This window comes from Humulus lupulus, chromosome 3 (genome assembly GCF_963169125.1).
Source record: "Humulus lupulus chromosome 3, drHumLupu1.1, whole genome shotgun sequence".
Taxonomy (NCBI): Eukaryota; Viridiplantae; Streptophyta; class Magnoliopsida; order Rosales; family Cannabaceae; genus Humulus; species Humulus lupulus.
The window spans coordinates 281,831,709-281,858,481 of record NC_084795.1 but is presented as its reverse complement, the minus strand read 5'-3'; the positions used below and the strand labels follow the sequence as shown (position 1 = coordinate 281,858,481).

The window sequence follows — 26,773 nt, the reverse complement described above, 5'->3', positions numbered from 1 at the left end:
ATGGCGGCATGTCGCTTGTGGCCATTAAAAGTTTTTGTGATACCCCACGTCACTATGGCTGCTTTCTGGAATGATGACTGACCCTACAAACCAAGACAAGTCTTTCCAGCGTGCTTTGTCCTCACTCGCACACTTCCTGGGAAAACTTCCCAGGAGGTCACTCATCCCTAGATTACTCCAGGCCAAGCACGCTTAACCATGGAGTTCTCAAGTGATGGGCTACCGAAAAGAAGATGCACCTTCCTAATATAGGTAGTACCCATCAATCCATTTAAGCCCTCTTCAACTGTGTAATCCCATACCTACACAGTCTTAGAATCATTACACTTGACCTTCCCCAGGCGGTGTGCGATTGCACAACTTACCCGGTCTTTCCCCTTACGGATCACGGGATTCTGACTGTCACAGTTTTAATGGCTACAATAACATGTCGCCACATAGGTGGCGTATGTCACTTGGTGCAAAGAAATTAATGTGCATTTTGGCTCAAAAAATGTGTGATTAAAATGGGTTATTCTATTGGTTATTCCTAATGACGGTACCTACACTATAAAATGGATCATTTAGAGTTGTGAAGCATTGATCACACTCTTCAACAATCTCTAACCCATTTCTATCTCTAGATTTCTAAGAAACTCACAAAGAATTGCTTGACATGTGTGAGTTTAAAATGCTTGTTAAATCACACTTCTCATTCCATCTTGGTGAAGCTTCAAGTGATTTTGGGAAGGCTTGGAATAAAGATTTTGGATAACGATACTCCTAATGTATAAGCCTTTTGATGTTCCCCAAAGTTTGAAGACTCAATTGTTCAATTCAAATGTCGTATCTCTCTAAACCTCTAACTCTATGAGATAGACTATTTTGATTTTGTTTTTTAGTTTATGATATTTTGTGATTTTATCTTTAATATAGTTTTATTATATTTTATATGAGGGTTTCATTTATCAATAAAGTGTAATTTCACTCTCAACTTTAAATCTTTTTCTAGATTTTGCTTTAATTTTTGAATTTTCAAGATGTGTTGTCATACTATGCATGTGATTATTAATTAGTCTCTAGGGTTTGTTTATTGAGTTTATTCCTATATTATTCATTGTTAATCTAGATTGTGTAAGCCATAAATTCTCAACATGTACTTACAGGGATTGGTTGAGAATATTGTATATAAATATATTTTAAAGTTTTATATAAACATATTAAAACTATTCTACATAAATGTGACTATAACTTTGTTAGGGATGCATATTTTCCCCATGGGGATGGGGCTCCGCGGGAACCCGCCCCTAATGGGGCGGGGAATCCCCGTCTAAATGGGGAACGGGACGGGGACGGGGATAGCACTCCCCGCCCCAACGGGACCCGTTTAAATTCTTATATATTTTTGTAATATTTTATATGTATTTTATATATTTCTTTATGTGATTTTGTAGTATAGTAGTAACTTTTTTAATATTTTAAATTTTATTTAGGATAGTGTTTAATATTTTAAATAATAAATATTGTGCAATATTTTAATTTGCATATAATTTACGATTTTTATTTAAAATTTATTTTTTAAATAAATGGGTTCCCCGTAGGGATTCCCCGCCCCAATTGGAGATTCCCCACCCCGTCCCCGACGGGGAATAAGCGGGGATGGAGCGGGGATGGGGATTAGAAATATAAATGGGGACGGGGACGGGGACGAGAGAGCACTCCCCGCCAATTCCCCGCCCCGTGTGCATCACTAAACTTTGTATACATATGAGAGGATTAGTAAGTTACATATTAAAATTATTTACAACATATTAAAATAATAATCCTTAATCAAAATGCATGTGATTTATGTAACGCCCCACGCACTATGGTTGCTTCTTGGAATGACGACTGGCCCTGTAAACCAAGACGAGTCTTTCCAGCGTGCTTTGTCCTCACTCGCACGCTTCTTGGGAAAACTTCCCAGGAGGTCACCTATCATGAGACTACTCCAGGTCAAACATACTTAACTTTGGAGTTCTCAAGTGATGGGCTACCGAAAAGAAGATGCATCTTGTTGGCATAGGTAGTACTCATCAATCCATTTAAGTTATCTTTAACTGTGTAGTTCCATACCTACAAAGTCTTAGAATCATCACACTTGACATTCCCCAGGCGATGTGAGATTGCATAGCTTTTACCCAGTCTTTCCCCCTGTGAATCACGGGTAACATAATTATATAAGACGAGCCCCGATATGGATTAAATTCTGTATAAAATAATGTTTACCATAAAAAGTTATAATCATATAAATAAATGATCATATGCAAATCAATATGAATCCTTAGTGATCATGAACTCTTTTTTATGTCAACGGGATCTTTTGATACACTCATCAGAGTTTTACAAAGACTTTTTTTTTTTGATATTCATAGATATAGATGGCTAAGGACATAATTTAGAATACAAGCTTTCTTCTATGAAGATTGAATAGTAATTCCTCTAAGTACTAAATGGTTTTGAGCTCAAATTTATGAACGTATCATAAATTAGTCATTCACTAGTGATCAATCCTTAATGATAAAGATGTAATTAAAATGGTAAAACAATAATTCCATGTGAAGGAAAGCAATTTAGAATGGAAAGTAATTTTGAATATATAATGAGAATGTAAACAAAATATACATATATATTTAATGTGTTTGGTGAAGATGTGGGACCAAAGAATACGACACATATTATAAATTTAATAATTAAACTATAAATATATATATATATATAATGAGTGTTTATACATGGTAGGAAGGTCAAAAATAGGTGTACTTGTCCACTATTTTGGTGTTTTCGTTCGTGAATGGTTTTAGGTGCAATTTTTTTTATGATTGTGTATATTATAATTATTTAGAACATTTTACAAATTTTCATAAAATTTTCAATAATTTACAGTGTCAAAAAAAAAATTCAAACATGTTTTCTAAATGCATAAATAAAATAGTCACAAATGCAACAGCTTATTTTAATCTTATTTTCGGTACTAAAAATTAATTTTCTAAATATTTGAAGACGCTCTAAATAACTACTATACCGATAATAATTTTTTTTTACCAAAAACTATTCACAAACTTAAAACAAAATAAGGTATATGGGTGATCCTCTCTTTTTGGGTGTCCAACCTACACAAAAATTTACACAAAAATACTATTATTTTGAATTTATTTTATTTTATTTTCAAAAACAAAATATATCTAGGGGTAGTTAGGTACAATTTAAATTCACACATGCTAAACTCGTTTCCTATTAACATATATTTTTAGAAAATAATAAATAAATAGATAATGAATAAAAAGATAAGGAAGAAAAACTCCATAACCAAGTGAGCTCACACACACACACACACACAGAGCTTTGTTGAACCAGAAGAAGAAGAGTAGACAAAATGAAGAAGAAGATAGCGAGTTTGGTCCTTCTCTTCGTGCCTCTGGCTCTACTACTACTCCTTCACGTGAACCCACCTCGCTCTTCTCTCAATCTCCACACCATTAAACCTCACCGAAAGCTTTCTGCTCATCACACCAGTACCAGTACCACCACTCTTCTCTTAGCTTCTTCTTCTTCTTCCAATTCTTCGAGCTATTACGCCGTTATATTCGACGCCGGTAGCTCTGGTAGCCGTGTCCACGTCTACAATTTCGACTCCAACCTTGACCTTCTTCCCTTTTCAAACGAAGTCGAGATTTCCAAACAAGTAGCAGACTCATTTTTTTAATCTCTTTTACTATACAACTGCTTAGTACACTTCTGTATATATAATGTTTGTATATATATATATGTATATGTGTATATGCAGGTAAGACCAGGACTAAGTTCATATGCTAGTAATGTCACTGCTGCAGCAGAATCTCTGACTGATCTCCTCCAAGCAGCAGAGGATGCAGTTCCTCAAGATCTGCATTCCTCAACACCAGTTAGGGTTGGGGTGAGTTCATACTTCATATATATATATATATATATATATGTGACCAATCCACTTTTTTTTTGACAATTTAGGTATGGTTGGGTAGCACTTAAAAAAATAATTTTTTATTTAATTAATTAAAAATTTGAAAATTAAATATAAAATGTGTTTAGTAACTCTATTTTTTTTAATTTTAATTAAAATTTATTAAATTTTGAAAATAGAACTTTTTCACTTTTAAAATTTTTTTAAATAGTTTTCAATTTTTTTTTTCCTTCTCTTCTTCAAATTAACACCTTATATTGTTAACAAAAAAAAAAATTATCAAATGTGTTTATTATTTTTTGTTTTTAAAAACAAAAAACAAAAATAATTACCAAACATATTTTTATTTTTTTAAAATAAAGAAACAAAAATAAAATTATATTTCTATTTTTGTTTTTAAAAAATTCAAAAACAAAAATTTTACCAAACGGGCTCTTAGAGTCAAGAAATTTCAAATAATTTAATGGGTAAAAAATAAAGTTAAAATAATTTATAAGTCTGAATCTTATTATTGATATTATAATTTATTTAAAATTTTTAAAATATTTATTGAATATTTGAAATAACTACAATATATATATATAATATAAAATATTTTTTTTAGATTATGTTTATCTGTGCAGAAAATAAAAAGTAAGCGGAAAAATGTTGTCCTTAAAAAATTAACATATATACATAGTAGCTTTGTCTCTTTTGTTTGTTGAATGAAGACAAAAATGTTAGTTAATGACAATATTTTAGTTAGGCTATTTTCAATCTATAATACTATACAACATTAAAATTAAAAAATCTTAACATTATATATTTTTTTTATTCGAATTATGATACCAAAATTTATACAAAAAAAAATATTTTTTATTATTATATTAATTTTTAAAACATACAATTATAATATATATACATTTAACAAATTTTATTAGTATTATATTTAAAATTTAAAAATATATATTAAATAATTTTTTGCCATCATCAACAGTGGCGCCTCAAATTTGATGTTATCCAATTCGATTGGAGTTCGCCCTAAAAAAAAAAAGGAAAAGAATACATTTTTAGTACTAATGTATTTACTTAAATGAAACAGCAATTATTTAATGACAGTGAGTAGTTTTGTTTTTTTGCTTTTTTTTCTTTTCTAAAATGACCAAATCCAGGCAACTGCTGGTTTGAGGTTATTGTCAGGGAATACATCAGAAGAAATTTTGGAAGCAGTAAGTAGTTTTCTGATCCTTGTTCTTATATAATTGTAATGTTTATATAAAGGGTTTATATTTTTTTAGACTCTGTGTTTTTTCTCATTAATTGTTTAGATCTTGTATTTTGATAAATTATTTTTTGGACCTTATGTTTTGTAAAATAGTTAAAATAGAATCCTAAACTAAATTTTGACAAAGAAACAATTGAATATAACAACACAGTTTTTAAGCAGAATGATTTTATTTTTGTTCTGAATTGTTAGTTTGGTAAATTATTTGTGATTTTAGTTGATAAAATATTAACCAAAATCGGATTTAGGGTTCTATTTTAACCATTTTACAAAACACAAGGTCCAAAAAGTAATTTGTCAAAACACAGGGTCCAAACAAATAATGGGAAAAAATATAGGGTCCAAAAAAATATAAACCCTTGTATAAATATATATATATATATATATATATAGATCTGCTTTTATTATATTATTATAAATTGAAGAGTTTGATGAATTTTGTGTGTGTTAAAAAAATTAGGTTAGGAATCTGATCAAAGAAAATAGTGCCTTCAAACTTGATGCAGTTGCTGTTCTTGATGGATTTCAAGAAGGATCTTATTTGTGGGTATGTTCTTATTATATAATTAATTATACTCACTTTTATATATTAATAGTACATCTATGGCTTAATTTGATATTTCTTTGCATTATTGGTTTTTTTTACTTGTAATTACCTTTAACTTTTTATTTTTGTGGGGATTTATTTATGTCCCTCTCCCAAGATAAGATAAGAAAGGAATGAGAAAGATGATGAAAAAAATGTAGAAAGATTTATATGTTGTTTATTAGTGAGGGTAATTTAGTAATTTACTAAAATAATTTTAGAAATTTTTTAATGGGTCCCACTCTATGTCATTTTCCTCAATTTTCTCATTCATCCATTTTTCTCTTTTATCAAACACATTTATTTTAATTTTCTCTCCATCCACTTTAGTTTTATTTCAATTTTTCACTATAACTAACATAGTGTTAAAAGTTCATATTTTAAACTTATTAGCCATTAAAGGGTAAAAATTTAAAATATCACTTTAGCAAAATAGTTAAAAAAAAATTATATATCTAAAGTAGTTTTCTCAATATGCTATCAATACTATTTTGTTGAATATAATAGAGAATGTTATTATATATAATAGACTATTTCCCAAAATATCTTTAAAAAGAGAGTAATTTACAAAACATCTCATATTTCTTTGTAAATCAACACACAAAAAAGTTATCTTTTAGCTATAATATTTTAGTTGCAATATAAATGTTTTCATATTGTAATTTTAATTCTAACTTATTATATATATTGATAAAATTTGTTATGATTATAAAATAGTCACAACAAATTATAATTTTTTTGTAACTAATATTTTTAGCCATAATATAAATATAAACTTTTTTTTTTGTAACGGTCAAATAAATTTATAATGATGGTAGATAATGGTTTATTTTTAAAAATAATCCTCCCTTACCTGTTGATTTAAACTATACTTAACAAATTAAAAGCATATAATTTAGGGGCATGGTGCAAAATGACCCTTAATGATTTGTGAAAGTGAGTAAATGTCCATATTTTTAATTTTGTAGTAAAATAGTCCAATTATCTCATTAATATCACATATTACTAAATATGTCCTTTAACAAATTACTATTTTATTCTAAATATTCTAATATTATGGTATATGTATATTAGTTTTGTTTAATTAGTTTTTATTTTAAAGTTATTTTGATTTTTTTCGTTTTTTATGGGTTGTTGAATGATATATCATACCACAAAGTATATATACTGAGTTGAAAAATAATATACTATCAAAACATACAGAATTATTACTCAAAAATGTATATACTATCATTAAAAATGTATATACCATGATACAAAATTATATACTACCACTATGTATAATAAAATAGAAACTAAATATCACAAAATATATATATATACCATATCACAAAAAACATATACACTAATTAGAAAATAATATACCAACAACCTATAAAAATCTTAAAAAATCAATATAACTTTAAAATAAAAACTAATTAAACAAAACTAATATACATATATCACTATATTAAAGTCATACAGTCCTAAATAAATAAATAAATTATAAAAAATAGCATTTTAGGTAATCAACAATGTAAATGGGTTATTTCTCTACAATTTTAAAAATGAGGACATTAGCTTCTTGATGCATTTATTTTAGGCCATTTACTATAATTTCTCTATAATTTAACTTATTTTTAGCAATCCCTGTTCAAAATATTATAAGCCCATAAATATATACTAAATTTTATACACTAACTATTTTTTTAAAAAGTTTTTTTATAGTGATTTTTTGGATTTTAAATTCATATGAATTAATAAGTTTTAGATTATCTTTTATTTTTTATAATAAATTAAATTTGAAACTCAACCTTCAATATTTTTTTCCCACGTAATTATTTAAAATTGAAAAAAATATATATTTATTTCAAACAAATATATATACTTCAATAATATTTATCACATTTTTTTTCTATAAAAATAGCTCTATTGAATATAAGCATATATATATATATATATATATATATATTTAAGTCACTATGCCTTGTAACTCCACTACCTAATGTACGTACAAATTACACACTAAATTATAATGATTTGTTAAAAAAAAAATATGTCATTTAACATATGTGTCCTCACTAACTATGTGTTAATTTTCTTCAAAAAAGCTAAGCAAGAAAATGCATTTTCTCCTAATTCTACTTCATATATTTTACAGGTGTCAATAAACTACTTACTTGGAAATTTGGGGAAAGAATATGGAAAAACAGTTGGAGTGGTTGACCTTGGAGGTGGATCAGTTCAAATGTCTTATGCTGTGTCTGAAGAAGCTTATGCAAATGCACCAAATCCAACAGATGAAACATATGTGAAGGAGACCTATCTCAAAGGCTCAAAATATTATCTCTATGTTCACAGGTTTTCATTCTTTCTTTTCACTTGAAAGATTTCCTTGTTTTGCATTACTGTCATATAATATTAACTCTAGACTAACATGGCATGTTGTTCTCATTTACAGTTACTTAGGTTATGGTTTGCTAGCTGCTAGAGCAGGGCTTTTGAATGTCACTGGTGATTCTGGAAGCCCTTGCATTTTGGATGGCTATAATGGTATGTTAATGTCTATTCCTTGCTCATCTTATGCTATACAAATCATACTTTGTATTTTAAAATATTAGAATTCCCTTGATATCCTTATTTGGGTGTTTGCATTAAATGCTTTTCTAGATTATAAAATTGTTTTGAAAATTGATGATGCATCCATCCATCCAGGTATAAGACATAAAATAACAATAGAGACATTATAGTATGGAACTGTTAGAGAAAATATCTCATATCGGAAGTGTGTGGGTATACTCAACAATTTGTAAGAACATGAGTTACTCCACCTATCACCAAATGATTTTGAGATGGAACTTATGCTTCTTACTTTACACCATATTCTACTTTTAGATCACTTTTCAACATTCTAACATGGTATCATGAGCCAAAAAAAAACTCTAACGAACAAACACGATCCAAATCCAAAACTGGTCCAAAATGAGAGCAAAAGAAAACCCTTGTGATTCGGGGATAGTGAGCCAAAAAAAAGCCAAAGAGTCACCTTACGATCGAGCCATTTAAGATTGGTGTGCAAAAATATCCACCATCTTGAGAGGATGTTAGAGAAAATATCCCTCATCGAAAGTGTGTAAATATATTCTACAATTTATAAGAGCATGTATTACTTCACTCATCACCAATTATTTTTGAGATGTAACAGCATGCTTTTCACCATGCACCATATTCTACTTCTAGACCACTTTTTAACATTCTAACAGGAACCATTAACATATTATCTTGAATTGATTATAAGATGACAATATCTTTGTTGATGTTGTTTTTCGTCAGCTGAAAATTATTAATAAAAACTTAATGTCTTAAGATTTTTTTTTCTTATCTTGAATTTTCATTCAGGGACTTATACATATAGCGAAGTGACTTACAATGCAACAGCATCTGGCTCAAGCATTGACGAGTGCAGAAATGTGGCTGACAAGGCTCTTAGAATATCAGATACTTGTTCATACCCGAACTGCACATTTGCTGGGATTTGGAATGGAGGTGGAGGAGATGGAGTGAGTGATCTTTATGTTGGTTCTTTCTTCTTCGACAGGGCAAATCAGGTATGTTTGTTCATGACATTTTGTGTTAATTGCTTATTCAAGATTAAGGAGCTCAAAATTTGTTGTTATGTAGTGATTGAATGGTTGGACTAATTAACCACATAATTCAGGTTGGTTTCATTAATGGAAGTGACAATGTTGCCAAAGCTTACCCTGCACAGTTTAAAGAAGCAGCTACTCTTGCTTGCCAAACCAAACTCGAAGATGCGAAATCTGTATTTCCAGGTGTAGACGAATCTGATTTGCCATACATTTGCTTGGACCTTGTTTACCAGTATTCCTTGCTTGTTGATGGTTTTGGTAAGTTTCACTTCCATACTTAGTTTTTTTTTTAAAAAAAGTTCTTTATTGAAGCACACATTGAAGTTTTTGTTGTTATCGTTTTCTAAATAGGTTTGGACCCTTCTCAAGAGATTACTTTGATGAAGAAAGTTAAATATCAGGATGGCTGGGTTGATGCACAATGGACTCTAGGCAGTGCCATAGAAGTGGTCTCGTCATCATTATCATCATCATCGAGTGCTAAAGTTTGATGTTTAGCAGTCCATTTGGGCTTGTCAACTAGAGAATAAGTTTGATGTTTAAGAGTACACTTGGCTTTGTCAACAAGAGACTAAGTTTGATGTTTAGCAATCCATTTGGGCTTGTCAACTAGAGAATAAGTTTGATGTTTAAGAGTACACTTGGCTTTGTCAACAAGAGACTAAGTTTGATGTTTAAGAGTACACTTGGCTTTGTGATCTAGAGACTAAGTTTGATGTTTAATAGTACATTTGGATTTGTCATCTAGAGGCTGCCTATTGTAACTATCTACTACTTCCTACTGGTTCTTTGTTATCTTCTTCTTCATCGTTAAAATAGAAAGTAATTTATTAGGGTCATGATTCTCACCCATGAAACTGAATAAACATGAGAAAGCACAAAATTAACCCAAATAAGAACAAAACTAATAAATTTAAACCAAATTGCAAAGATAATATTTTGCAACGACTCCAAAATTTTGTTGTCAAATTTCTAATGATGTACAATTGTGCACAATCAAATAAGTAATATAGAATAAGTTATTGTCTTCAACAAGTATCAATATGGTGGTCATGAGCTAGGATGAATACTGACTCATGTATCACTCTTAGTAGATTATTCCCACACATGATTTCTCAATCATTTTTTTTCCAAACAAACCATTTCTTGAAATGCCATGACACCAATGTGTCAGGATCGGCCCTTAGCTAAGACGGGCTAGACCCACGCCTAGAGCATCTTAGCCCAATGACCTATTTTTTTTTTTAAAATTCTTTTGAGTTCTTGCCCGCCCAAAACCCCCTATCGGCGTTGAGTTCTTGCCATTCTTGAAACCCCCTCGCTCAAGTTGTGTTCCTGCCATTCTTACCTGATTTATCTCCAACCATCTTTTTAGTTTTTTTTTTATTTTAGTTTTGTTGAAAAAAAATATATTTATATAGTTTTAATTTTTTAAAATCTGATCTTCTTTATTTTATTGTTTACAAGTTTAATTTTTTTATTAATTTAAATGTATTTTTAATTAATTTTTTATTTTAAAATCAATATTTAAAAATAATTATGATTTGGATCAATAAAAACGTGACACGTGTCTGCCCACTCAACTTATTAACAGACCTAACGGAAGGGTCCTAACAGAATTACAGTTTTTACTTAGGTACTTTTTCCGTGAAAAAAAATTTGGGTACATGTCCCGTACAAACTCAAAACTTTGGCTACTTATGACGCAAATATCCCTTATAATAATAATAATACTCGTCAAAAACCTTTTCAAATATTTAGACTACTTTGAATATAAGCAGAGATTTTTTGAAACACTAAACAATTATAAAACCCTAACATTTAATCCTAAAATATTAATTTGGAAACAAAAAAATTAAAAGCCCTAGCATTTAACTATTAGATTACATCAACATAACAAAATCAAGACAGAGAGAAAGTTAGAGAGTTTATGGCAGTGACTAGGCCTATGCAAAAAAATTTGCAACCCGCCCAACCCGAATAAATCGTCCAAACCAACCCGAAAAAACTGACAAAAAATGCAACCCGAAAAACCCGACCTTCATTTCAAACTGCCCAATTATTATATTGGGCGGGTTGAAATTTTTGGCAACCCGTCCAATTAAGGATTTGCCTATTTTTTAAATTTTATATTTATTTAATTATTAATTATACATATATAAAACTAAATTCAATTTTTTTTTTATAAAACACCCTATATTTTAAAGTAACAATTATTTTAGTTACAAATACAAACTAAAAATAGAGAAAATAATAAAAAATATAAGTGAAAAAAATGATTTTTTTAGAAAAAAAAAATTTCGGCTGTTTGGGCGCCCGCCCAAAACAGATGGTCGGGTTGAACTTCAATTTTTTTTTATTGGGTGGGTTACGGGTTGAAAAGTACCAACCCAATTATAAATTTTGGTTTGTCAAAAATTTACCCAACCTGCCTAAACCGACCAATGAACACCCCTAACAGTGACTGATGAGGAGATTTTGAAGAGAAAGATGGATGATTAGAGAGTTTGAGAGAAATGGAAGAGAAAAAGAGAAATAGTTTAAAATGAGCCGAATCAACAGTATGAGTTTATTTATCTAGGCCCAATGCTCAATATTCTACAGAGCCCAATGTGTCATATTTGTTTCAAGATATAAAAAAAGCCCAATGTGCAGTATAAGTTTATTTATCAATAACACTTCTCAAAATATGTCATTTTTTTAATGGAATATAAAGTCTAAAATATTGTTGTGTAGATTGAGAAAGAACTAAATTAAGTAAAATTTTATCCAAATCTAAAACCAAAAGTATGATTTCCAAAAATATTATTAATGGATGAAGTGGATAAGGGAGAAAAGAAATTGATTAAAATTATCAATTCTACCAAAGCATTTTATTATCTTTTAAAAAAAATAGCACTCTTAATTTCACAAAAATACAAAATAACTTAACAAAAAATATATATCATATTGGACAAAGTATTAACCAAATATCAAAAAAAAAAAAAAAAAATTACATGTGACAATATAAAAAATAAATAAAAAATCTGCCCAACGTAATGGAGAATCTAATTGAAGAAGACCTAAGATACATAAGCTGACACTTGTTGACGCCGTTTTTCGTCAACAGATAAAAGAAGAGAGCACGTAAACAATTAAAGATAATGGCCAAAAGAAATAAACGAATCAAACACAAGGTTTTTTACGTGGTTCAGCAGTTAAATCTGCCTAGTCCACGAGTCTCTGTTATTAATCTCAAGATTATCTCTAAACAATTCTTTAGCATGAATTCTCCAGAGTTTTCTCTCAAGGATCAGAATTTCGGTCCTCTACAATGGTGCATGACTTCTCTATTTATAGAGAAGGATGCAGAATACTATCCCACATATTTTGGGTAGTTACCCTTTTGTGAATAAAAATAAATGGCTTTAAATGCCTTTAATCAGATAAAAAAGGAAACGTCCCTGAAGACCAGGGAATGCATAACTGACTAAATAATATCTCACAATTCTTGGGGATTTACATCAATAAATGAGGATTACATCTCATGTTTACAATACTTGTAGATATTCAAGGTGGTTATAGCGTATCTCCAAGGCTTCAGCATCTCAGGTTTCATGTCATTGTGCGAGCCACTGACATCTCCCGAGCTAACATTGCTTTCGAGATAGTACATCGAGCTCAAGACCCATGCTCCGAAGTTCCTGAAGATGAAGGTGTTCTCGGAGCTACATTTCTAGATCGAGATCATTTCGAGGTCACCGCATTCGAGATCATATATCATACTTTGCATGCTCGATTTACAATCCTAGATCATACTCTAATCCTCACGAGACCATTTATTGCGAACTCAGCTTTCGAGGTCATATTTACCATGGCTCGAAATCTGGGTATAACATCTTGCCCCCTCAAAAGTATTTGTTCGAATCCTAAGAGAAGGAAACTTTTGAACTACTTTCTCTGGGAACCGTACCGTCATACGCTCTTGAAAACGGACACGTGCCAGATGGGTATTGCTCACTTTAGGTACTTGAGTACCTTGGGAACATGCCCACGATCATCCGTCTGACAACTTTTCGGCGCCATCTTGTCATTGATCCCCATCCGTTCGATCTAGTGAGAATTCCATTTGACGCTCCTGATTAATTCCATTTTCCCACCTATATATACAAGACCCCCTCTTCGTCTTCTTCTTCATGTTTGTTCATCGTAAACCAGAAAGGAAAAAAAAACAAGAAAACCAGAGACTTTCTTAAGAAGCTTCCGTCCCGTGCATGTTTTCTCGACCCAAGAAACAAAGAAATCCTGGTCTGTTCGAGTCAGTGAGTTCTTTCTTGCAACCTCTCCTCCAATCGACGATTTCGCTGCAATCACCATCACTGTGTAAGTGTGCCATTTTTGTTTTCAGCTTTTTACCCATACTGTTCTTGTTGTGTATGCTAGTTTACGTTCTTAGAATGATACGATAGGAAGTTTTGAACCGATGGGCTTTTATGCCTTCTAGATTTTCATTCTGGATGTTTGTCTCTGGTTTGTACCCAGTTTTGTCGTTTGAACGAAGTTTCAACTTTCTGGGTTTTGAAAATTTTAGGCCATGTTTCTTGTACACTAAGTTTTCGGGTAAAAACCCTTGTTCTTGACAATTGCACGAAACCCAAAAATGCCCTTTCCTGGCTAACCGCCACCTTTCTTTCCCTTGAATTTCGGGATTTTCAAAAAATCATCCACGCTCCTTTTCTTTCCTGTGGAACACACGCTCTGACTCGTGATTAAATCTCCGAGTTCATCCCATCGAGCTCGTGATACTTAGTTTCTTGTCCTTAAATCTCCGAGTTCATCCCATCGAGCTCGTGATTCTTGCATGCATGGCCCTCACCATTTTTTCTTTCTCGCTAGATGTCACAGAATCCAGAAAGACGGTGGGGGTCATTACGAGCAATCCCTTACGAGCCCAAATCTCCGAGCCCGGAATCGGTCTTTGCCCGGAACCAACGTCGGATTAAAGAATACGAGATCGCACGCGAGCAAGAAGACATTCGAGCCCACTATCGTCGCCAGATAGACGAGGTTATTGAAAAGAAGAGAAGAGTTCTTCGGGAAGCCATCTATCCGGAGCCCAACCCAGGACCTAGGCCAGTTCCCCTCGACCCTGTGTTAAAAGTCACGGTTGCATACCACCCAGGGGAACTCCAGTTTTCCTTAATGGCGGAGCCTTCGTCTTCGCAGCCTAGGAGGGAGATGTTTGAAGCCGAGTTCTACCAGAGTTCGGTTACCACCATCGACCAAATAACTGATATCTTGGCCCTCCATGGCCTTAGTTCGTTGGACACACTGAAATGTCGAGCTCCGACTAGGCATGAACGGAGCTGTTTCGCCCCTGGGGGCCGCGATTCCAGTGTAAAATACGCGGCCTGGAGCCAGGAACATATAAGGGGAGGAGCTTTGCTGCCCCTGAAGTCCTTTTTCAGAGACTTCATTGATTTCGTTGGGTTGGCTCCATTCCAACTCAACACCAATTCATACAGGGTGCTGTCTGCCCTGAGGTCCTTGTTCCACGAGCTGGGGTGGACAGGGCCTTCACCCCAAGAGATTTTATCTCTCTTTTGTTTGAAGAGTAATCCCTCCCGAGCTCGGGGAGGAGATGGTTTTTACTATCTTTCGAGCTACCCCAAAGAGACGAAGATCTTTGAAGATCTTCCGAACCACCCTCCTGACTTCAAGAAGGCTTTTTTCTGGACAGACGGCCTGTCCCCGTCTCGACATCGTTCGTTCAGGCGGATTCGTAAGTATTCTCGTTACTTTCTATTTTTGAGCTCGGAATTTTAGCCCTTAAGTCCATATTTAGTTGAAGTGTATCTCGCCTTTCAGCTAACTTTCAGCGTCCCACCCCTGACGAGACAATGAAGGGGCACAGAGAGACCTTGCTCCGACTCCCTTACGGCAGGAGATCTCTCTCATTTCTATTACATGAGGACAAGCTACGAGCTTGTGGGTTGTTGGGACAGGGCCAGTCAACCTCTGACTGGTCAGTAAAAAATATGAATGCTGGGAGGAAGTGCCACTGCCCACAGGCATCCTTCCTCCGAGGAGAGAAAGGAGGGCATCTCTTCCAATTCGCTCGAGAAGTCCGCGGTCGGGGAATGAGGCCAATGACGAAGCCTCGGGTTCGGACTCCGATGGAGGTAAAACCCTTCCTACTTCGCGAATGTGGTCCCCCACTTTATTAAAACACAGGCCCAATAGACTAGTCTCATGCCCACAGGATAGATACCACTTCTACATATGGAGTTGGGTAGATGACTGTGTCCATAGGTTTGATAGTGGGCTCGGGAAATACGACACTATGTACACCACGGACGAGGTGTGGAATGGGATAGCTGTGCAGTATGGGACCAATGATTATAGGGACCTCTCGAGGTTATCACCAACTTATAGGGAAGGCACTCCCCCCGCCTCTTCTGAAGACGGGGGAATTTCATGGTCCCCAAGCTCGAGCTCGGGGGAGAGTCTCAGTTAGGTTTTTTCTTCAACTGGTTTCCATCTTTTTTCAAAGTTATTATTATTGTTTTAACTCACTGTCATTGTGCAGGTGCCATGAATCCCGACCTCGACGCCGTGCTTTTTAGCGATGGGGGAGCTGGCGCCCAGAAGAGTAAACGCCCGAGGATACCAAAGAGATCCGACCGACCGTCCAAGGTACCTAAACATCACGAGACGACTCCCATGGCCCAGACCACTGCGAACACCTCCAAGGAACCGACTGCCCAGATTGATGGGTCAGGCCCGACTGCATCCATCTCGCTGCCTCCCACCGAAACCCTGTTAACAGTTGTTCGGCCCCCGAAGAAACCTTCTACCTCAACGGTTCAGCTGCCAACGGATCGAACCCACACTGAGGAGTATGTACTTGATGGTGCCGCTAGGACAGAAGGGGATGTACTCAGCTCGGACGTCCTTTCTCGGGTAGGTCAGAGCTTTTCTGGCTTTGGCGCCGACCACTGGGATCTCGTGCGCAAGGCCTCGGACTGCAACACTCTTTATGAGAAGAGTATCGAACTCACCGCCACGGTAGCCTTCTCAACTCTATTTTAAGTATTTATGCCTCAATTTGCAATTCTGATTCGTTTGTGTTTCAGGCCCTTGTTGTTTCAGCACAGCTCAACTATAAACTGACCAACGAGGTGCAAACGAGCTTGTCTCTGGCTCAGAAGTCGAAGGATCTCGAGCTTAAGATGGTTGACGAGCTCAAAGACTCGAAGTCTGAACTTGAAAAACTGAAGACCCGTCTCGAGGAGCTGGAAAAGTCAAATGCTGAGCTCGAGAAGGCCAATGCCAAGCTCGAAGAGGAGAAAGCTGCTACCCTCGACCTCATGGAGAGCGAGAAGGTCCGCCTCCTGAACGAGTCTAAGGAGCAGAGGGAGAAAGCGGTCGACCAGGCCATGTACAAGCTTTGGGCCGACAATGCCGACCTCGACACCAGCTTCCTGGGTCCTCTCGAAGCCACATATGTTGAGCGGTGGAATGCCCGTCTCGAGGCAAGTGTAGCTGCTCGAGAGGCGGCCCAGCAGGATAGTCATGCTATTCGTCCTGGAGGGTCTGGTGATATTGATGCTGAGAAGGCCAAGGATACTCCTCTTCCTTAAATCTGATCTCGGAGAAATCAGTTATCGGGGCTGCGTCCCCTCATTCCTATAACTATTTAAATTTGTGCCCACGGGGCTGACACAATTTCTTTAACTATTCCTTTTATATGCTTTACATTTCTTGGCTCGAAATATTTTGCATATTCTTACATTGATGAGCTAGTTATGTTTATTTAATTCATACAAACATAGTTTAGATTTAGGCTCGAAATTCGATGCATTCATGCATAGTTTATTCGAATTATCCGCTTCCAACCTCGTTATTTATCAAGGTCAGACATTACTTTAACCATGAACTAAAAAGTACTTATATGGCATGTAATATGAATGATTTGGTTATATCTTTTTTTAGTCACTTTTCCTCATCCTCAGTATTTTGGCTCCGAGGTTAAGAGTTCGAAACTATTTTTCTAAGATATTCCAGCCTCGACTTTGACTTATCTCGCAATAGGTTTAGGCTCCCATTTATCATCGATCGATAATTTGGCTGGTTTGTTCCAAACCTGATGTGTTTGCACATCTGGTTAACTCCAAATATTTAGGTTTTTTGATGGTTCGGTTATATCCGAACTATCTAAGCTCGCGTATTTGGTCATGTCCAAATACTTTATGTTTTTTATAATTCGGTTGTGTCCGAACTATCTAAGATCGCGTACTTGGTTATATCCAAATACTTTATGTTTTTGATAATTCGGTTGTGTCCGAACTATCTAAGATCGCGTACTTGGTTATATCCAAATACTTTATATATTTTTTATTTTTTAAGCTGGTGGTATGTATACCAATGATGCCCCCTTAATATCCTATGAGTGTGACCATAGGTTATTAAATTAAGAGAGATTGCAAAAATAAAAATAAATTACATGTGAAACAAAGTAGACCTTTCATTTGTTGAAATTCAAAAACAAACTAATATAGATAGAAAATCATGGTTACAGGCAACACTTTTCCTATACTATTGATAATAAGGTCTAAGGTGTTCGCCATTCCATGCTCGTGGTATCAGGTTCCCATCTAATCTCGCCAGTTTGTACACGCCAGGTCGGATGACTGATTCTATCTAGTACGGTCCTTCCCAGTTTGGCCCGAGCACTCCAGCCGCTGGATCTCGGGTTGCTAAGAATACGCGTCTCAATATCAGATCTCCCACTCCGAACTTTTGATCTCGAACCCTTTTATTGAAATATCTTGTGGTTCGTTGCTGGTAAGCAGCATTTCTTAGCTGAGCCTCTTCCCTTTTTTCTTCGATCAAGTCTAGGGTTTCTTCGAGCTGAGTGTGGTTTGAATCCTGATCGTAAATTTGAGTTCGAATTGTTGGGATTTCAACCTCGATGGGAAACATTGCCTCGCAGCCGTACGCTAGAGAGAACGGGGTATGTCCCGTCGATGTCCGAGCTATAGTTCTATATCCCCAAAGGACTTGGGGTAATTCTTCGGGACATCGTCCCTTTGCCTCCTCCAACTTTTTCTTTAGAGAACTCTTGAGAGTTTTGTTAACGGCTTCGACCTGACCATTCGCCTGAGGGTGAGCCACTGACGAAAAGCTCTTTACTATGCTGTTCTTGTTACAAAAGTTGGTGAATAAGTCGCAATCAAACTGGGTTCCGTTATCAGATACAATCTTTCTTGGTACTCCATATCGGCATACGATGTTCTTTACCACGAAATCTAGGATCTTTTTCGAAGTTATGGTGGCCAATGGTTCAGCCTCCGTCCATTTTGTGAAGTAATCAACCGCGACCACAGCATATTTTACTCCTCCTTTGCCAGTTGGGAGTGAGCCTATGAGGTCGATGCCCCATACCGCGAAAGGCCATGGGGATGTCAACATGGTCAGTTCGGAAGGTGGAGCTCGGGGTATCGTGGCGAATCTTTGGCATTTGTCGCACTTTTTCACGTACTCGAAAGAGTCCGTTTTAATGGTTGGCCAGAAATATCCTTGGCGTATAATCTTCTTGGACAGGCTATGCCCCCCGGTATGGTCTCCGCAGAACCCTTCATGAATTTCTTCAATAATCTTCTTTGCCTCAGGAGGAGTCACACATCTGAGCAACGACATGGAATACCCTCTTCTGTATAGCCTTCCGTCCAGGATGGTGTAACGAGGAAGTTGATACATTAGTTTCCGAGCCTGATATCGATCTTTTGGAAGAATTCCATTTTCGAGATAATCAACTATCGGGCTCATCCAGGTCGGCTCTGTCTCGATCATACACACATCTTCCTCGTCTGGCTCAGTAATGCTGGGTGCTGACAAGTGTTCTACGGGTACAACATTCAGCTCTTCATTTTCGGCGGAAGTGGCGAGCCGAGCTAAGGCATCTGCATTTGAGTTTTGCTCTCGGGGAACCTGTTCGATTGCATAAAACTCGAAATACTCTAATGTGGATTTTGCCTTCTCCAGGTAAGCTGCCATTTTTGTGCCACGAGCTTGGTATTCTCCCAAGATTTGATTAACCACGAGCTGGGAGTCGCTGTAGCAATGTATAGCTTTGGCCTTGAGCTCTTTTGCTATTCGTAGTCCCGCAAGTAAAGCCTCGTACTCAGCTTCATTATTAGATGCTTTAAAGCCGAACCTTAAAGCAGAGTGAAATTTGCTCCCTGCAGGAGTGATCAGAATAACTCCTGCCCCCGCTCCATTTTCATTTGACGAGCCGTCGACGTAAAGTTTCCACAGCTCGTCGGCCGTGGTTATTACCTCGTTGTCGGCTATACCAGTGCACTCCACTATGAAGTCTGCCAAGGCTTGTGCCTTAATGGTCGTTCTCGGATGGTAGGTGATCTCGAACTGTCCAAGCTCAACAGCCCATTTAAGGAGTCGACCAGACGCCTCTGGTTTAGACAAGACTTGCCTTAGTGGTTGATCTGTTAGTACATGGATAGGATGTGCCTGAAAGTAAGGGCGGAGCTTGCGAGTTGAGTGGATTAGACTGAGGGCGAGCTTCTCCATCAGTGGATATCTTGATTCTGCCCCCAGTAATCTTTTACTGATATAGTAGACGGGTTTCTGTATTCTCTCTTCTTCTCGAACGAGCACCGCGCTTATCGCGTGTTCGGTAGTTGAGAGGTATAGGAACAGTACTTCTCCCGTCTCAGGCTTCGATAGGATGGGTGGTTCGGCTAAGAGCTTTTTGAGCTCCTGAAAGGCTAGCTCGCACTCATCTGTCCATTCAAACTTATTACTTCCTTTCAATAAGTTGAAGAATGGGAGACCGCGGTCCGTTGACTTCGAGATGAACCTGCTCAGAGCTGCCATCCTGCCAGTCAAGCTTTGAACATCTTTATGCTTCCGAGGCGAAGGCATATCGATCAGGGCCTTTATTTTGTCGGGATTAGCCTCGATCCCACGAGAGTTGACAATGAAACCCAGAAATTTTCCTGAAGACACCCCAAAAGTGCACTTCTGAGGATTCAACTTCATGTTGTACTTTCTGAGCACGCCAAAGCACTCTTCGAGGTCATCAACATGGTTCTTGTTAAGTTGAGACTTTACGAGCATGTCATCAACATAAACTTCCATGTTGTTCCCTATTTGCTCTGAGAACATCATGTTTACGAGCCGCTGGTACGTGGCTCCGGCATTCTTGAGTCCGAATGGCATGACATTGTAGCAGTAGAGCCCTTTATCTGTGATGAAGCTCGTATGCTCTTGGTCGGGGGCGTGCATGGGAATCTGGTTATATCCAGAATAGGCATCCATGAACGACATCAGACCATGCCCCGCCGTGGCGTCTACGAGCTGGTCAATTCTCGGCAGTGGAAAACAGTCTTTTGGGCAAGCCTTGTTGAGGTCCGAGTAGTCAATGCACGTTCTCCACGTCCCATTGGGCTTCGGGACCAACACTGGATTGGCCACCCAGTCAGGTTAAAAGGCGTCCCTAATGAAATTATTTGCTTTCAGCCTGTCAACTTCCTCCTTTAGTGCTTTCTTTCTGTCTTCATCCAGCTGTCTTCGCTTTTGTTGCTTCGGGGGAAAGCTTTTGTCTATATTCAGTGCGTGGCTCGCTACATTAGGGCTTATTCCCACCATGTCAGAGTGTGACCATGCGAAGACATCCTGGTTTTTCTTCAGAAAGCAAATTAATTGCTATTTTGATTCGTCTTGGAGGTGTTTTCCGACCTTCACCTTCTTTGAGGGATCAGCTTCCTCGAGCTGAACCTCCTCGAGCTCTTCCAAAGGTTGGAGGTCAACCTTTTCCTCAATCCTCGGATCGATCTCCTCATCAATTTCTAAAACTGTCCCATCTTTATTTAGTATGACGAGTGCTTGAGCGCTCGTTTGTTTCTTTCCCCTTAAGGAAATGCTGTAGCACTCCCTTCCTGCCAATTGATCTCCTTTCAATGTTCCGACCCCGCTTGGAGTTGGGAACTTAAGGGCTAGATGCCTTACAGATGAAACTGCCCCCAGCCCGACCAGGGCGGGTCTCCCGAGCAGTACATTGTAGGCAGATGGTAACTCTACTACCACGAACTCCATCATCTTGGTTACCGAGACTGGATAGTCTCCCAAGGTCACAGGGAGTTCAATGGACCCCATACAGGCGGTTCCTTCTCCAGAAAAGCCATACAAAGTGGTTGCACAAGCCTTCAGGTCGCGAAGGGAGAGTCCCATTTTCTCTAGCGTTGCTTTATAAAGAATGTTAACTGAGCTCCCATTATCTATGAGAACTCGGCGCACTCTTCTGTTGGCAAGCTGCAGGGTGATGACAAGTGGATCATGATGAGGGAACTGGACATGGGAAGCATCTTCCTCGGTGAAGGTTATAGGCTGAGTTTCAACTCTTTGGCTTTTTGGTGCCCTTGGTTCGGGTTCATAAGGAGACCCGTCCCCTGTCTTCAGCTTATTCACATATCGCTTTTGAGCATTTCTACCCCCTCTTGCGAGATGAGGACCTCCCGAGATGGTTATTACGTCCTCTCCATCTATCGGCGGAGGCCTGTCTTCTTCCCGAGATCGGGAGTTATTATTCTGTGCTGCCGGAAGTGCAGCTACTCTCTGGCTTGCAGTAGTCTGTCCAGTACTCTGGTTTTTGACATACTGCCGGAAATAACCTCTCGAGATCAACCCTTCGATCTCGTCCTTCAGCTGTCGGCACTCATCAGTTGTGTGTCCGGTGTCTCTATGAAACCGACAATACTTACTGGAATCCCTCTTGGACTTTTGATTCCTCATTGGGTCCGGACGCCTGAAGGGGACCTGGTGTTCATTAGCCAGGTATATATTTTCCCGAGACTCGTTGAGCTCGGTGTGTACTTTATATACGGAGTAATACCTTTCTCCTTTCTTTTTCTTTCCTCCTTCAGCCTCGGGGTTATTTCCCTCGCTCTTTTTCCTCTTGGAGGGATTCTCCGAGGTAGGCTGTGGAGCTGCTGGGTCAGCCGAGGTTGAGGCGGAGTTAATGTTTATCGTTGTAGTTTCGGTCTGCGAGGTCGCCTTGAGCGTTGACCTCGCCTCCTCTACATTGACAAATCTCTGCGCCCGTCTGTTAAACTCGGTTATCGACCTCACCGGTTTCCCTTGCATGTCATCCCAAAGGGCACTCCCGGGTAAAACACCAGCTCGGATAGCCATTAGGTGCCCACTGTCATCCACATCTCGAGCTCGGGCGACATCAAGATTAAATCTTGTCAGATAGCTTTTCAGTGTTTCGCCCGGCTGCTGTCGGACGTTGGTCAAAGTGGATGCCTCTGGTCTGACTCCCATCATTGCCCGGAACTGCTTCTTGAAGTCCCTAGATAACTGATCCCATGAAGTTATCGAGTGTCTCTTGTACTTCTCGAACCAACTCTTGGCAGGTCCGGCCAATGATGTTGGAAACAACATGCACCTGAGCTCGTAACCCACGTTACTAGCTCTCATAATAGTGTTGAATGTACTCAGGTGGCTACATGGGTCGGTTTTTCCCTCAAACGCTGGGACGTGAGGAATCCGGAACCCTTGGGGAAACTGAGTGTTAGAAATATTGGGAGCAAACGGCTCGAGCTCCTCGTCAGAGTCCTCATATCGATCGTTCCCTCGTTCATTCTTTAAAAGCCTAAAGGCTTTTTTGAGCTGATCAATCCTTTCTTGGACCGGGTCCTTAGGCGGTGTCTGGAATTGTCAGTCATTGATTATGATCCCAGGCTCGCGTCTCCGTGAGGGATCTCTACGCCCATTTAGGTGATTCCTTAGGTCCGGATTTGTCTGATCTCCCTTCCCCCTGCTCTGATTCAGATGATTCCGCAGGTCAGGACAGGTCTTGCGGCTTCCAGTATTTTTACAACCTCGGTCGCGTTTACTGACGGACCTAGTTTCTCCGGACTCGTCACTGGTGAAACTTATTGATCGGTCGTTTCGAGATGGGTTCTTCCCGTGTCGCCTTGTCTCCGCAGTGCGAGACCGAGACGTCTGACTTCTCTTAGATTGTGCGCCTCTCCGCTCCTGGAAAGTCTCCCTGTGTCCTTGCCTATCCCCCGTACGCCCTTGATCCTGATTCTGAACAGGTTGAGCGTTTCTGCAGGGAGGTGAAGGATATCTTACGGGAGATGGAGGGAACCGTATAGGTGACGGTGGCTGCCTCCCTTGCTTCGGCCTAGAGGGTCCAGAATTTGCCCGAGATGGACCAGTTGCGTTCGGTGCGCTACCAGGAACCTGAGTCCGAGCCTCGGTAGGAGCTCGGTTATTCTCAGTTCCTGCAGGTGCTTCCGCAGGTGGATTAGGCGGGACCCGAGCTCGGGTACCCCTCTGGGGCCTAGAAGGAGCGGATGGCTCTGCTGGTGCCGGAGGTTGAGTCGGCCTCCTTGTGGCAGCATTTTTTCGTGGACGTCCACGGGGCCTCCGGGGAGGAACGTGCACGTCCCTTGGAGGAGGGACTTGGTTTTCGCGCGGAGGCGGGGGCTGAGCCACCTGCGCCTCTGCGGCTATCCTGGTCAACTCCTCGTTACGTTTGTTGGCTTCTGCCAACAACTGTTTCAGCTGCCGATTCTCCAATTCTACAATAGGGACATAACGCTTAGGATTGTAGTACATGTCCTCATCCCTTGGTTGTGGAGGTGGTCCCCGGGAATCAGAGGACCCACTTCTTTCATCAGCATCCGGGTTCTCCATTGGTTGTTTTCCAGGGCGCCTTGGGTAATTTTCTTCAGGAGTGTTCTGATTGTTTGCAGCCATGAATCTCTCAGGGATGGATGCTTAAGGCTCTCAATGAAAGCACCAAACTGTTGACGCCGTTTTTCGTCAATAGATAAAAGAAGAGAGCGCGTAAACAATTAAAGATAATGGCCAAAAGAAATAAACGAATCAAGCACACGGTTTTTTACGTGGTTCAGCAGTTAAATCTGCCTAGTCCACGAGTCTCTGTTATTAATCTCAAGATTATCTCTGAACAATTCTTTAGCATGAATTCTCCAGAGTTTTCTCTCAAGGATCAGAATTTCGGTCCTCTACGATGGTGCATGGCTTCTCTATTTATAGAGAAGGATGCAGAATACTATCCCACATATTTTGGGTAGTTACCCTTTTGTGAATAAAAATAAATGCCTTTAAATGCCTTTAATCAGATAAAAAAGGAAACGTCCCTGAAGACCAGGGAATGCATAACTGACTAAATAATATCCCACGATTCTTGGGGATTTACATCAATAAATGAGGATTACATCTCATGTTTACAATACTTGTAGATATTCAAGGTGGTTATAGCGTATCTCCAAGGCTTCAGCATCTCAGGTTTCATGTCATTGTGCGAGCCACTGACATCTCCCGAGCTAACATTGCTTTCGAGATAGTACATCGAGCTCAAGACCCATGCTCCGAAGTTCCTGAAGATGAAGGTGTTCTCGGAGCTACCTTTCTAGATCGAGATCATTTCGAGGTCACCGCATTCGAGATCATATATCATACTTTGCATGCTCGATTTACAATCCTAGATCATACTCTAATCCTCACGAGACCATTTATTGCGAACTCAACTTTCGAGGTCATATTTACCATGGCTCGAAATCTGGGTATAACAACATGTTGACCCACGATTTAGCCAACTGACACGGAGTCAAAATATGAGTGATATAGACAAATATATATAGATAATAACGTAATGACAAAAGTAAAGAAAACACAGTAATTTATAGTGGTTCGGCCCCAGGATCTGGTAATGACCTACGTCCACTTAGAATGATATTGATATGGGATCAAAAGTGTGATCAGAGAACTTGGGTTCAATGAGTTTCAACACTCCTCATAAACAATACAAGTTTACTCAGATAATTTCTATAATCTCTATGATTTCCGGGCTCCCCCCAAAAAGTCCCTTCCCATGAGCCATCTCCTGCTATTTATAGGCTCATGGAGGGTTGTCCAATATTGTTACAGATATTGTCCCTGAATCATGGGATATTCAGAAGATTGCATGAGATAAATTCGGGATTCATAAGATCTTTCCATAAATGTTGCTTTGCCAGCGGAACCACCGACCAGTCTGGTCGTGGTAAAGACAGGTCTGTCCTGCTTCTGGTGTGTCTCCTGGTCGATACTCTAGCAGACGCTCTAGGTGTCAGCCACGTGTCAAGAGATTATTCGCCACGTCACAAATGCTAATTTATTGGATAACATTTGCCCCCCAAAGTTTATTTACCACAAACAGTAAATAAACTTTGAGCGAACGACCCTTCGGTAACCCCTCCTGACGTGTTAGAGCCCTTCGTGCGTTCTTGAAAAAAGCAAACCACTCCTGTCTAATCAAGGCTTTTCAGTTTCCCAGAAACAATTTTGATGGCCATCACGCTTCCCCATACTTCGAAAATGGAAAACTAATGATCACGCCTCTTGAATACCAAAGACAAACTTATATAAGGTTACTTGAGCCACTTCTTTCCTTTTTACGCACGTTACTTCTCTGTCGAAAACCCTAAAAACCAGAGCTTTACTCTCTCCGGCGAACCTTCCTTTGTGCTGTAGGATCAGACGGTGGGCTCATTGACTCTCCGAAACTCTCACTTCCATCTTCACGACCATTTTCCTTGGTAAGTTACTTTGAAACTCCATGCTCCTAACCTTTTGTGGTGCATGCTTTTAAATGGTGTACTGTTTGAATCTCTTGGTTTCTGGTTTTTTGAACGCCTGTAGATAAGATGTTTTTGTAGGCAAAGTAGGCTTTTGAGTAGGTTTAAAACCCAGGATTAGTGCTTTTTAGGACGTAGGATCGAAGTAGCATTTCGATTTTTTAAACCAGTTAGAAATAATTTTTTCCCGTCGTAAGGGGAGTCGAAAAAGCTTTTCAGGAAAACTTTTCACTTTCACCCTTTGGTCCGTTTTTTAAACTGTTTGCACAGAGAGACTTAGTTAGAATGTTGTTATATAAAGGCTTAGTTTTTATACTCGACCAGCGTTATTCTAAGAACCTCCTAGATTCCTCTGACCTTGCCTCCCCATTCTTCTGTTTGCAGATTTTAATGCCAGATTTGTGGGGAGGTGAGAGACCCATTGACGACGACCTCCTCGCCCAACTGCTCGAGGGAGAAGAACAACCAGCCGATCGCATCCACCAGATACCTTTCTCACGAGCCTCTTCCAGACCGCACCCTTCTCCTTCAATGGCCCGTTCAAAATCCTCTGGCAAGAAAAGGTCCGAATCTGAAAGTAACCCTTCTTCTTCTGCCCAGCCTGATTCGTAGGCGGGGGCTCCCTCGACCAATGGTCGAGAGAATCTTGTTCCTGACCCCAATATCCAAACTAGGGCT

At 38.3% G+C, this 26,773-nt stretch overlaps 1 protein-coding gene across 2 annotated transcripts in view; it reads left to right on the top strand.

Moving 5' to 3' along the window:
• Nucleotides 1-3,309: 3,309 nt before the first annotated feature.
• LOC133824719 (apyrase 1-like) overlaps nt 3,310-26,773 on the top strand; it is a 39,350-nt gene continuing 15,886 nt past the window's right edge. Inside the window, exons 1-9 of one of the 2 annotated variants that reach the window (XM_062257691.1) lie at nt 3,316-3,703; nt 3,806-3,934; nt 5,110-5,166; nt 5,683-5,769; nt 7,949-8,148; nt 8,249-8,340; nt 9,187-9,395; nt 9,506-9,695; nt 9,789-10,184. In XM_062257691.1, coding sequence (XP_062113675.1) covers nt 3,395-3,703; nt 3,806-3,934; nt 5,110-5,166; nt 5,683-5,769; nt 7,949-8,148; nt 8,249-8,340; nt 9,187-9,395; nt 9,506-9,695; nt 9,789-9,928 — 1,413 coding nt within the window. In that variant the 5' untranslated portion in view covers nt 3,316-3,394 and the 3' untranslated portion in view covers nt 9,929-10,184. Of the gene's footprint in view, nt 3,704-3,805; nt 3,935-5,109; nt 5,167-5,682; nt 5,770-7,948; nt 8,149-8,248; nt 8,341-9,186; nt 9,396-9,505; nt 9,696-9,788; nt 10,185-26,773 lie in introns of those variants that run through there. The other variant, XM_062257692.1, reaches the window with a different exon arrangement.